This window comes from Oncorhynchus mykiss, chromosome 15, assembly GCF_013265735.2.
Source record: "Oncorhynchus mykiss isolate Arlee chromosome 15, USDA_OmykA_1.1, whole genome shotgun sequence".
NCBI classification, from domain to species: Eukaryota; Metazoa; Chordata; class Actinopteri; order Salmoniformes; family Salmonidae; genus Oncorhynchus; species Oncorhynchus mykiss.
Genome location: NC_048579.1, coordinates 49364629 through 49376864, shown reverse-complemented (window position 1 = coordinate 49376864; position 12236 = coordinate 49364629). Strand labels below are relative to the sequence as shown.

Below are 12236 nucleotides of genomic sequence, written 5' to 3'. Positions count from 1 at the left end.
CCTGCCACCTTTGATGTAATTTGTCAAACTGAGAAAACAGTCACAGGACAAAAGGGTCTTCCCATGTCTTCCCATTTTTTGGCATCAAAATTATGCCCTTTACCACTACATGAGTGTTGCTGCTCTCTAGAAGCTGGTTTTCATGTTTTTGCAATGAAAATGCTCATTTTCCATTCCCAATGTCCTGTTAGGGCTGACTGTGCATTGCACTCTTCCAGGAAAGTATATGTTTATAAACTGTTTTTAAATTGCATAGGAGAACTTACACATCAATATTGTCACTTGTGCAATGGAGGACGCTGCAGCTATACACTCACTTCCTGCTGTGGTTTGTTTGTTTATTTTTGTTTAGGGAGATGGCGAACAGCAATGCCAAGCTGTGTGTGTGTTTTGGGTTCATTGGGGAGATGAGCTGGAGGAGGATGGAGCTTCAATCCTGGGGACCTGGAGACTGACAGGGAGGAAGGTATAAGGCCGACTCAGCCGCCATACCTGGGTTGTATTCATTAGGCACCAAAATGGAAGAAAAGGGACTGAAAATGGGAGGGACTACCAGAACTTATCTAATAAGGATCACTCGTTTTTATTTTTTACGAATATGACCCTGAACTCCTCTTTGGGTTTTTAAAAATGTATTTACCCCTAACCCATCTCTGCCTTTCAGATGCTATATACAGACTGGTGGTGCTGATGCTGAGAAGAGTGGGAGACAAACTCAATGAGGAGGTGAAGTATGGCAGGAAATATCAGTTTCTGTAGGTAGAGCCAGTGTGATTGTGTAGTTCTGTCTCTGCCCACTTGGTGTCACTCTACACACAGATAATAGTAATCTATCTGCAAGACTGGAGTTGTGTTTAAAACTATCTTATTTTACCAGGCAAATCAGTTAAGAACAAATTATTATTTTCAATGCCGGCCTCGGAATAGTGGGTTAATTGCCTTGTTCAGGGGCAGAATGACAGATTGTCAGCTCGGGGATTCGATCTTGCAACCTTTCTGTTACTAGGCCAACGCTCTTACCACTAGGCTATACTAACCGCACCAACTGTGCTATTTGTGGCGTCAATTGAGAAAATAGTATGCTTATTGGTCATAGTATGGATATAGTTCCCGGATGTTGTACTAAATTTGCCAAAATATGAAGTATACACATCGAGGACACCGTTTACGTACTTTAAGGCCCATAATGCAATTGTTCCGGAAATGGGCGTGGCTCAGTGTTTTCAGATTTGAAGAACATGGCGCAAAATATGCAGCCGAAGTACACATAATTATGACACATTTTAAGAAAATGTTGAGCAATGTAATACAGTAATTACTTTTCAAATAAGTTACCTTACACGTTATGTTGGCTGACAATTTGTTAGCTACGCTGTCCTTATCATTACAGCATGTACCGGTATGCTAGTTGGCTACTTATACATCAAACTTGCCAGTATATTAACTATAGGCTATCTAACTACCCGTGTCATAGGTTTATTGACTTGATTATTCCCGTCATTCTTTGTTCAGCTAAATGTTATAGTCGTTTTGCGTTCTCAATGGATATTCGGGTGCTTTTGTAAATTCGCTCTGGCTATCTACTCTGATTTCGCCTGAGTAATGTTATACCTCAGAGCAGAGTGCAGAATAATGACTTTACGAACGCTCAACACCGGTTGAATATGGTCGGTGTCAGTAAACCTCGGCAAAAAAAAAGCGTTATTAAATTGTTGCCAGCAGCACATTTAGTCACCAACGCTCTGGATAACATGACAACTGCCTAACCAGCTGTGCTAGGGTGAGTAAAATGGTCAGTGGTCTCATTTGTTTCTGGAAGTAGCTGGCCAACGTTAGCTTGATTGCCGTTGTAAGGTCAGAACGCTCAAATCAACCCTACTCCTTGTCCCTAGCGTCCAGTGTGCACTCCGAGAGTGAAACGCTCTGAATTTACGAGCCTACGCTGGCACTCCAGATTGAATTTAAGAACCCATCCGAAATTGTAAAATGTCTAACTAGTCATTTGTTATGCTAACAAGCTAGCAAGAGGTTGCATAGCAACAGCATCAACTTCCCGTAAACAGGCGAATAGCTAATGTCCTCAACTGAAAGGATACTGTTAATTTACAGTATACTAAAACGAACTATAGTATATACTCATATATAGCATGTAGTATTTACGCATTAAGTATGTAGTATACAGTATGTTAGTATGTGTATTCGAAACACAGCTTGGGTTTTAGTGATGGCATGTTTATAGTGGTTGTTCCCCTGTCCTCCCCTCACAAAGAGAAACATGGAAGAGATGGTGGTGCATTCATTTTTCATCACACAGTCATTCACCCAGAAAATACTTGTTGGGATGGGGTGTAAACTTTACTGTCCTTTATCCTGTCAGGTCCTGAAGGACGCCTCACTGTCCTCAGCTGTTTGGCTTCTATGAGAGGACCATCTCTACCAGCACTCATGGGTCACCCAAGGCCCAAATCGCCATGACTTGATAGGTAATCATGACAGTTACATCAGAATGTTTTCAGCCCATTTTTAAACACTAATGGGCAGTTTCCCAGACATATATTTAAACCGAGTCCTGGACTAAAACGCATGCTCAAGAATCCCAATTGAAAGTGTTTTTTACTCCAGGAATACGCTTAATCTGAGTCTTGGAAACTCCCTGTAAGTGCTTTACATTGTATGTGGCTAAATCACCAAGTGGAGTACCACAAGCATGTATACCCATTGGCGTAAAGCAGCCATTTTGTGTCAAAAGTCTCAGCCTTCTCTGCTCCACCAGGTGACCAGTCGCCTGTAAGCGGTGGACAGCCTCCCTATGAGCCGGGTGCTGGGCTTCGGAGCCAAATACCTGCAGGATCACTTCTCTTCCTGGGCCAGACAGCAGCGTGGATATGTACGTACAAACAGATGTATATTGCTTATAGTACTGGAGTTCCACCTCCTTGATCCTATCAATGATCTACAGCCGACAAAAATATCAATGCTATTTTGTGAGATGTCGAGCAACGATCAATAGTTTTAATTTCTCTCTCAACAGGAGGAAGCTTTTGTGAATGATGATGATGAGGAGGAAGTCGACTGAGCCAGAGGGATTTTCCCCCATTCTATACCCCCATTGTCTTCTTCCCGGTTATCCACTCTTTTCCCAAAGTATGCACTTGTGCATTTTCTGTCATGGATCAGAATTTGATATGTGTAATTATTGGCTAAAGGGAGTTTCCACCATTGTTAAATCTATGACGGGAAAGGTGGATAATTGGGATCTAGCTCTCTAACCCTAGCCCTAACCCCTAGAGAAGTTTCAACTCAGGGTAATGTATTTCTATTATTGCATGCCCAATTAAACATAGCTTTTGCACAAAGAAACATGTACATAGAAATATAGATGACTGTCTTCCAGAGCCATATGATATGAGGGAAACTGTTCATCTCAAGCCCCATTCCATCTTATGAATTATAAATGTATATGATATAAGAATGTATATGAAAGTACAGTATTCAGGTGTTTTTGTTAAAATATTTTAATTGGGACTATAGGAATGTAAAAAAATAGACAAATCTGTTGAATGAAACATTTACTTGTATTTTACATTCTATTTAGTTATTTACTTTTTTTATTGTAAGAATAATGATGATGAGACTGATCAGTTTCACCTGTCCTTGTGCTTGTCTCCTCCCCCCTCCAGGTGTCGCCCATCTTCCCTATTATCACCTGTGTTCTCTGTCTTGTTTGTTGCCAGTTTGTCTTGTTTGTTCAAGCTTACCAACGGTTTTCCTGTCAACGCCTACTGTTTCCAAGCCTTGCTTTGCTAGTCCCTCCTGGTTTTGACCGATGCCTGACCCTGCCTCCACCTTTGCTCCACCTCTGGATTACTGAACCCTGCCTGACCCTGAGTCTGCCTGCCGTCCTGTACCGTTGCCTAACCCTTGATTTTTGACCCCTTCCTGCCTTGACCTGTCTTTGCCTGCCCCTGTTTGCTACAATAAACAGGGTTACTTGATTCTTGAAAAGGCTATACTGTCAGATCCAAATACTGTTTACATAAAGCAACATTACCAAAGATGTCAACATTGCAGACCTCCAGGACGTCTTCAGTTGATCCAGAAATGGAACCACTATATGGTTAAATCATGACTGGACCAAAGACTTGGGCAGCTACTGTAGCCTACGTATACTGTATGGAAGTGCTATATGGTCAAACAGTAATACTGTGTGCTGAACCTATGCATTGGAATATCTACCTTGTTTAATAAGAACAATTAAACAAATTCCATGTTATGATTATAGTGTTCAATGTTAACACTGATTTAGACAGCTTTGTGACTGCTTGATTTGTTATTAATTTTTTGAATACAAATAGATCTACTGGGCTCCTGAGTGGTGCAGAGGTCTAAGGCACTGCATCTCAGTGCTAGAGGAGTCACTACAGACCCTGGATTCGAATCCAGGCTGTTTCACAACTGGCTGTGATTGGGAGTCCGCACAATTGGCCCAGCATCATCCGGGTATGGCCGGTGTAGGCCGTCATTGTAAATAAGAATTTGTCCTTAACTGACTTGCCTAGTTAAATAAATAAAAAATACTTTAAAGACTCCTAGCATTGTGTGAAATTATTTATGACCAACATGGTAATTATACTGAAATGCAATCTCAAGATCATCATGCACAGCATACCTGTACAGATATTGTGTACAGGTATGTCACTCATGGAGGGAGGGGGGATTTCTTGGGGTCTGTACTGAAATGAACCCAACCCCATGTCCTGCACCTGCTCAACCTGCTTACAAGACAACAGGAAGACCCACAAACAGGCCAGAGAGGACGCAGTGTCATCTATTCACATAATGTGGATTTCAACATGCAGGTAAACACCTTGTTCTGTATCTCACCTGTCAAACGCCCAATACTCCGCATTGCTGTCGCTTGTGTGCTCGAGAGTAATGTAACACGATGCACCAAAGTAGGAAGTACTCACCGATGGCTCTGGATTTCGTTAATAAATCAGCACTGACACAGAGGACGAAGACGGTGGACTATAGTCGAGGGGAATTGTTCAAACCGCCCAGGGTGCACCATTCGAAAGTCAATGGAGTCAGAGCCGTCCGGAGGCATATCTCTCCTCCAAGTCGCAGTCTGGAGGGCATCGAGGCAGTCTGGAGCGAGAGAAGAGCAGGCTCGTTACCAAACCTTGTAGAGAGAAGACCGGAGCCGGAGAGCAGACCGGGCCCGGTGAAGGTGATGAACCCCTCCGAGAACGGCTGCCCTGGCCGCGGCAGTAGGAAAAGGGGTTTCAAGCCCCCGGATGTGAGGACCATATTCTCCCAAAGTGAGAGAAACCCCCGGGCGAGGGAGGAGAGGGGGGAAGGACACACTTTCTACCTAGGTCTTTCAGGCGCATGGTGCGATGTGTGCTGCGAGTACATCCTCCGCTTCTCCCTGATGTGTTCAGGTGAGTTCTACTACTGTGTGATGTTTCAGGTGAGATAGTTAGACCGTCTCAACTCCAATATCATCTACTACAGCAGACAACATACTGGTTAATAGATAGCCTCATGACATACAGCTTATCAATATAATGACTTAACTGGAGAAACTGCCTTATGAATCTAGACTTTCTTGCAGGCTTTATACAATCGGTATATAAACACATACAGTGCTTTCAGGAAGTATGCATACCTCTTGGCTTATTCCACATTTTTTTTGTGTTAAGCCAGAATTCTAAATGTTTTTTTTTTAATCACCCATCTACCCACAATACCCCGTAATGACAAAGTAGAAACTTGTTTAGACATTTTTGCAAATGTATTCCAAATGAAATACAGAAATATCTCAAATACATAACTATTCACACCCCTGAGTCAATACTTTGTAAAAGCACCTTTGGCAGTGATTAAAGCTGTGAGTGTTTTCTGGTTTCAGTCTTAAGAGCTTTCCACACATTGATTGTGCAACATTTGCCCATTATTCTTAAAGAAAAATATTCAAGCTTTGTCAAATTGATTTTTGATCATTGCTAGACAACCATGGGAAAAGTCAAAGGGTGGAAATAGTTTCTGTAGGCTGTACATGTTCAGAAAGGCATGGCTACATACAGACTACTCCTACACAGGGCCAGGCTCTATACACACACACACACACACACACTCACACTCACACTCACCATGCTGATAAACTGGTTTGAAGGGAAAACGCAACCATTCCTGTACGTTCATACAGATGCTTTCCTCTCGACTCAGCTCTCTCTGCATTCTTCCACTGATAGTCACTCACTCACCCCCTCAAGCTAACGTCATAGGAACCTGTTTACTGTCGATTGATACAATATATTCTTGTTGTTACTCCTATCATTGCTGCATTACTCCCCACTGGGCAACAACTGGTTGGATCAACGTTGTTTCCACGTCATTTCAACCACTAAAATCTATGTGATGACGTTGAATCAATGTGGGAAACAGATTGGATTTGCAAGAAGTCACCAACTTAAGGGCATTTCTTTTAACCTAAATCCGAGGACATGGTGGCATTTTGTTGTTGATTTCACGCTGAATTCACATTAGTTGACAACTCAACCAAATGGAAAGCAAAACTAGACCTTGAACTGACGTCTGTGCCCAGTGGACCATCACACGGGTAAAAGCATTGCTTGCAGGTTGATGGTTTTAAAGCACCTCTCCACATTGTCTTGTCATTCTGCAGTGGTCTGATGCAGTTGCTTACAGGCCTCTGCTGTTGGCCTATGTTACATTAAGTTGTGGGCTTGTGCAATATGATGGTCAAATGTCCAGTTGTGTCTTAACTGGACACCGAGTGGGTAAATGCATATGCTGTCAAATATTTCCTCCTCTACACATCTGGCATAGAATGGGTAATAACCCAATCATGATTAGAACCTTACTTTGGCCAGTAGATCCCTAACCTGGTCTTTAGAACCCTTACTTGGCCATTAGAACTCTAACCCTCACAGGTTCTGCGTTGCTGTCCCCTGCCCTATGTAGCAGTTCTAGAAGTCTTTTATCCTTGGCTAACTAGCTGAATTCCTTCTGTTAACCCAAATGTGACATCGGGCTGTAAGGACAAAGGTGACTTTCATAGCTGTCTACTGTGTCCACCTCAGCCCCACAGTGAGATTGGACTCAGGTTGCAGCAGGTTATCCGGTGTGGGAGGGAAAAATAACCAGCAGTATGTTCTGACCACTTAGTGAATGTTTAATGGTGTTGTGAAGTTTTCTGCTCTCGCACTTAGTTGACTCCCTCCCTGTGGGGTTCTGTGTCGGGGGGGAGGAGCTATTCAATTATCACATAAGATCAAAGGCAATTTTATTGGTCATGTTACACATATTTAGCAGATGTTATTGCGGGTGTAGCGAAATGCTTGACTTCCTAGCTCCAACAGTGCAGTAATATCTAACAATACACACAAATCTAAAAGTAAAAGAATGGAATGAAGAAATAAACATTTTAGGACGAGCAATGTCCTATATATACAGGTCATTCGGACAGTATACAGACCCCCTATCTTTTTCCCACATTTTGTAATGCCTTATTCTAAAATGTATTAAATAGTTTTTCCCTCATCAATATACACACAATAACCCACAATGACATCACAATAACCCATAATGACATCACAATAACCCATAATGACATCACAATAACCCATAATGACAAAGATAAAACAGGTTTTAGATTTTTTTGAACATTGATAAAAAATATGGAAATATTACATTTCCGTAAGTATTCAGACCCATTACTCAGTACTTTGTTGAAGCATCTTTGGCAGCGATTACAGCCTTGAGTCTTCTTGGGTATGACGCTACAAGCTTCACACCTGTATTTGGGGAGTTTCTCTCATTCTTGTCTGCTGATCCTCTCAAACTCTGTCAGGTTGGATGGGGAGCGTCGCTGCACATATTTTCTGGTCTCTCCAGAGATGTTCGATCGGGTTCAAGTCCGGGCTCTGGCTGGGCCACTCAATGACTTTCAGAGACTTGTCCCGAAGCCACTTCTGCATTGCCTTGGCTGTGTGCATAGGGTCTTTGTCCTGTTGGAAGGTGAACCTTCGCCCCAGTCGGAGGTCCTGAGCACTCTGCAGTAGATCTCTCTGTACTTTGCTCCATAAATATTTCCCTCAATCCTGACTCCCAGTCCCTGCTGCTGAAAAATATCCCCACAGCACGATGAAACATCCCCACGGTAAGGGAAGGGGTCTGAATACTTTCTGAATGCACTGTATGTGTGTGTGTGTGTGTGTGTGTGTGTGTGTGTGTGTGTGTGTGTGTGTATATATATATATATATATATATATATATATATATGTATATGTATATGTATATATATGTGTGTGTGTGTACAGTACCAGTTTGGACACACCTACTCATTCAAGGGTTTTCTTTATTATGTTCTACATTGTAGAATAATAGTGAAGACATAAAAACTATGAAATAACACATATGGAGTCATGTAGTAACCCATAATAGTTTTAAACAAATTTAAATATATTTGAGATTCTTCAAAGTAGCCACGCTCTGCATTGACAGCTTTGTATACTTTTGGCATTCTCTCAACCAGCTTCATTAGGTAGTCACCTGGAATGCATTTCAATTAACTGGTGTGCCTTGTTAAAAGTTAATTTGTGGATTGTCTTTCCTTCTTAATCCGTTTGAGCCAATCAGTTGTGTTGTGACAAGGTAAGGGTGGTATACAGAAGATAGACCAAGTCCATATTATGCCAAGAACATCTCAAATAAGCAAAGAGAAATGACAGTCCATCTTTACTTTAACACATGAAGGTCAGTCAATGCGAAAATGTCAAGAACTTGGAAAGTTTCTTCAAGTGCAGTTGCATAAACCATCAAGCACTATGATGAAACTGGCTCTCATGAGGACTGCCACAGGAATGGAAGACCCAGAGTTACCTCTGCTGCAGAGGATAAGTTCATTAGAGTTACCAGCCTCAGACATTGCAGCCCAAATAAATGCTTCACAGAGTTCAAGTAACAGTAACACATCTCAACATCAATTGTTCAGAGGAGACTGCTACAAAGAAATTACTACAAAGAAACCACTACCAAAGGACACCAATAAGAAGAGACTTGCTTGGGCCAAGAAACATGAGCAATGGACTTTAAATTGGTGGAAATTTGTCCTTTGGTCTGATTTTGAGATTTTTGGTTCCAACAGCTGTCTTTGTGAGACAGTGAACGGATGATCTCCACTTGTGTGGTTCCCACATGAAGCATGGAGGTGTGATGGTGTGGGGTGCATTGCTGGCGACACTGTATGTGATTTATTTAGAATTCAAGGCACACATAACCAGCATGGCTACAACATCATTCTGCAGCAATACGCCATCCCATCTGGTTTGCGCTTAGTGGGACTATCATTTGTTTTTCTACAGGACAATGACCCAACACACCACCAGGCTGTGGGACAATGGGAGAAACTCCCAAAATACAGGTGTACCAAGCTTGTAGCGTCATACCCAAGAAGACTTGATGCTGTAATAGCTGCCAAAAGTGCTTCAACAAAGTACTGAGTAAAGAGTCTGAATACTTATGTAAATGTGATTTTTTTTTCTTCATTTTTGATATATTATCCAACATTTCTATAAACCTGTTTGCTTTGTCATTATTGGCTATTATGTGTAGATTGAAGGAAACAAACAATTTAATACAGCTTAGAATAAGGCTGTAACCTAACAAAATGTGGAAAAAGTCAAGGGGTCTGAATACTTTCCGAAGGCACTGTATGTATGTGATGGGATGTATAGACATTATGGACAGTACGCAAATAAAATATGTACTCTATCTGAGGAATACGTAGGATACAATAGTATATGTACAGCAATAGTTGAGTAGAATGGACCTGACTAGAATACAGTGTATGAAATGGGTAAAACAGTATGTAAACATTTTAAAAGTGACTCGTGTTCCATGTCTATATACATAGGGCCTATAAGGTGCAGGGTTGAGTAACCAGGTGGTAGCTGGCTAGTGACAGTGACTAAGTTCAGGGCAGGGTACTGGTTGGAGGCCGTCTAGTGATGGCTATTTAACAGTCTGATAGCCTTGAGATAGAAGCTGTTTTTCAGTCTCTCGGTCCCAGCTTTGATGCACCTTTACTGACCTCGCCTTCTGGATGATAGTGTGGCTCGGGTGTGCTCGACGATCTTCTTGGCCTCCCTGTGACACCGGGTGCAGTTGATACAGACGTTGATACAGACTGACAGGATGCACTCAATGGCCCACCTGTAAATGCCTGTTAGGGTCTTAGGAGCCAAGCCAAATTTCTTCAGCCTCCTGAGGTTGAAGAAGCGCTATTGCGCCTACACCAAACTGTCTGTGTGGGTGGACCATTTCAGGTTGTCAGTGATGTGTACGCCGAGGAACTTGAAGCTTTCCACCTTCTCCACTGTGGCTCCGTAGATGTGGATGGGAGTGTGCTCCCTCTGCTGTCTCCTGAAGTCCACGATCGGCTCCTTCATTTTGTTGACATTGAGGGAGAGATTATTTTCCTGGCACCACTCCACCAGGCCCTCACCTCCTCCCTGTAGGCTGTCTCGTCATTTTTTTTGGGGGGGGGGGGGGGGGCGTCAGGAAGTCCAGGACCCAGTTGCACAGGGCGGGGTTCAGAGTCAGGGCCCCAGGCTTGGAGGGTACTATGGTGTTGAAGGCTGAGCTGTAGTCAATGAACAGAATTGTATCATCCATGGTTCTATTGGGGCGGTGTTTATCCCTGTCATTCACACTTAGCTGGCCAGAACCGTTTGGCCCAAATGGTCAGCTCGGCCTGTGGGCCTGTGCCAAATTCTTTTACACGGAGAGGTGAGAAGTTGGTGGAGTCAGATTAGACACGGAGGAGAAGGTGGATTAACATGACCATTCAATCACCATGGGGGAATGTTAAAGACCTGTTTTGCTCTTGGGTGAAGAAATAACTTGTTGTAAATGCCCATGAAAAGATCAGCTTTCATTCTCCACCTATGGCTGTGTGTGTGTACTTGCGCATGCCTGCCTGCCTGCCTGTCTGTCTGTCTGCCTGCCTGCCTGCCTGCCTGAGCGCATGTTTTCTCTAGCGCCCAGCTGCTGTTTGTGCAGGCGCAGTGACAGTGTGGCTCCAGAAGACACTGTGACAGGTTAATGACCCATCACAATGACCACACACACTTTATGTTTTACTGTCCTTCTGGGGATTTCAGGTAACCACGAGGATAGTAATGCACACTCACATGGGGGTGAATGCGGGGCTACAGTAAGGGGAGGGACTAGCCCAGGCCAGACATGACACAGAAAAGCCAGACGGGGCAGGATAGAGAGAGAGGGGGAGAAAGAGGGTATAGAGAGGGGCCAGAGTGAAAGACAGTCCAGAGCTGGGATTTGCAGGACTGGGGCGACCTTATGTTGGATATGCGCAGCGCTCTCTGCAAAATGGAGCCCAGTGTGTATGAGTTGGAACCTGGGTGTGTGACTGAATGAGCAATGGGGATGGCTAAAGAATTTGGGAGGACTCTGAGGAGATTATCTGGTTTCTTCTTCCGTGTTCCCAAAGTGATCCGCCGCTCGGGACGCCTGGAACTAAGCCTGCTTTGGAGGAACTCTGGTAAGTGAGTGTGTGTGCGTGTGTGTATGTACATTTGTATATGTGAGTGTGTGTATGTGGGCCTGTGTTTAGCCAAACCCAGAGCATGGTGGTAAGGCAGACAGAGGGTTTGGTGTCACTAAGAGGCCATGACCTGAGATATAATACAAGTGTATGCACTGTACATACTGTTCCTGCACTGTACACACTGTTTAGGGCCCTACAGTTCAGGTCCTTCAGTGTTCATGTTCTGTAGAGACCAGCCACAGATGCAGTGTTGTGTCCACAGACAGACCACTCAATGTCATCGCTGACCTGCCATGAAACATGCGAGACTCAGCACAAACACTTGGTGTGGAAGGCAGGCAAACAGACAGACAGACAGACTCTGCAGAGAGACCGTAAGAGAGGGAGAGTGGAAGAGAGATGGAAAGATATGCGCGTTCTGTAATTGTGTGTGCATTTCAATTAGGTGTTTAGCAGCCATGTGTTGAAAAGGCTCATAAGTGCTGAGTGAATGGGTTTAGTCCCGTAGCTGGTTCTATGGGAAACAGATTACTGTTTACTGAGGAAAACAACACTACCACAGTGGAATGACAACCCTTCCGTCTCTTCCACTGACAGTCAGCACGGTCTGAGACCACCTGCTGTCCTGGCAGTGTGT

General features: G+C 43.4%; 1 protein-coding gene and 1 long non-coding RNA gene across 4 annotated transcripts in view; both read left to right on the top strand.

The window, feature by feature from the left end:
- Window positions 1-1021: 1021 nt before the first annotated feature.
- LOC110490225 lies at window positions 1022-4581 on the top strand. Of its 2 annotated transcripts, XR_005036108.1 has the most exons (5): window positions 1022-1780; window positions 2378-2483; window positions 2774-2887; window positions 3032-3144; window positions 3681-4581. It is a non-coding gene; the product is annotated as an uncharacterized LOC110490225 (long non-coding RNA). The 2 variants fall into 2 exon arrangements; XR_005036107.1 differs by having other exon boundaries at window positions 3032-4581.
- A 357-nt stretch (window positions 4582-4938) lies between these two features.
- Window positions 4939-12236, top strand: part of LOC110490224 (ras association domain-containing protein 3) — a 56254-nt gene continuing 48956 nt past the window's right edge. The window contains exons 1-2 of one of the 2 annotated variants that reach the window (XM_036944498.1): window positions 4939-5444; window positions 11543-11593. In XM_036944498.1, coding sequence (XP_036800393.1) covers window positions 4946-5444; window positions 11543-11593 — 550 coding nt within the window. In that variant the 5' untranslated portion in view covers window positions 4939-4945. The remainder of the gene's footprint in view (window positions 5445-11542; window positions 11594-12236) is intronic. The other variant, XM_021563494.2, reaches the window with a different exon arrangement.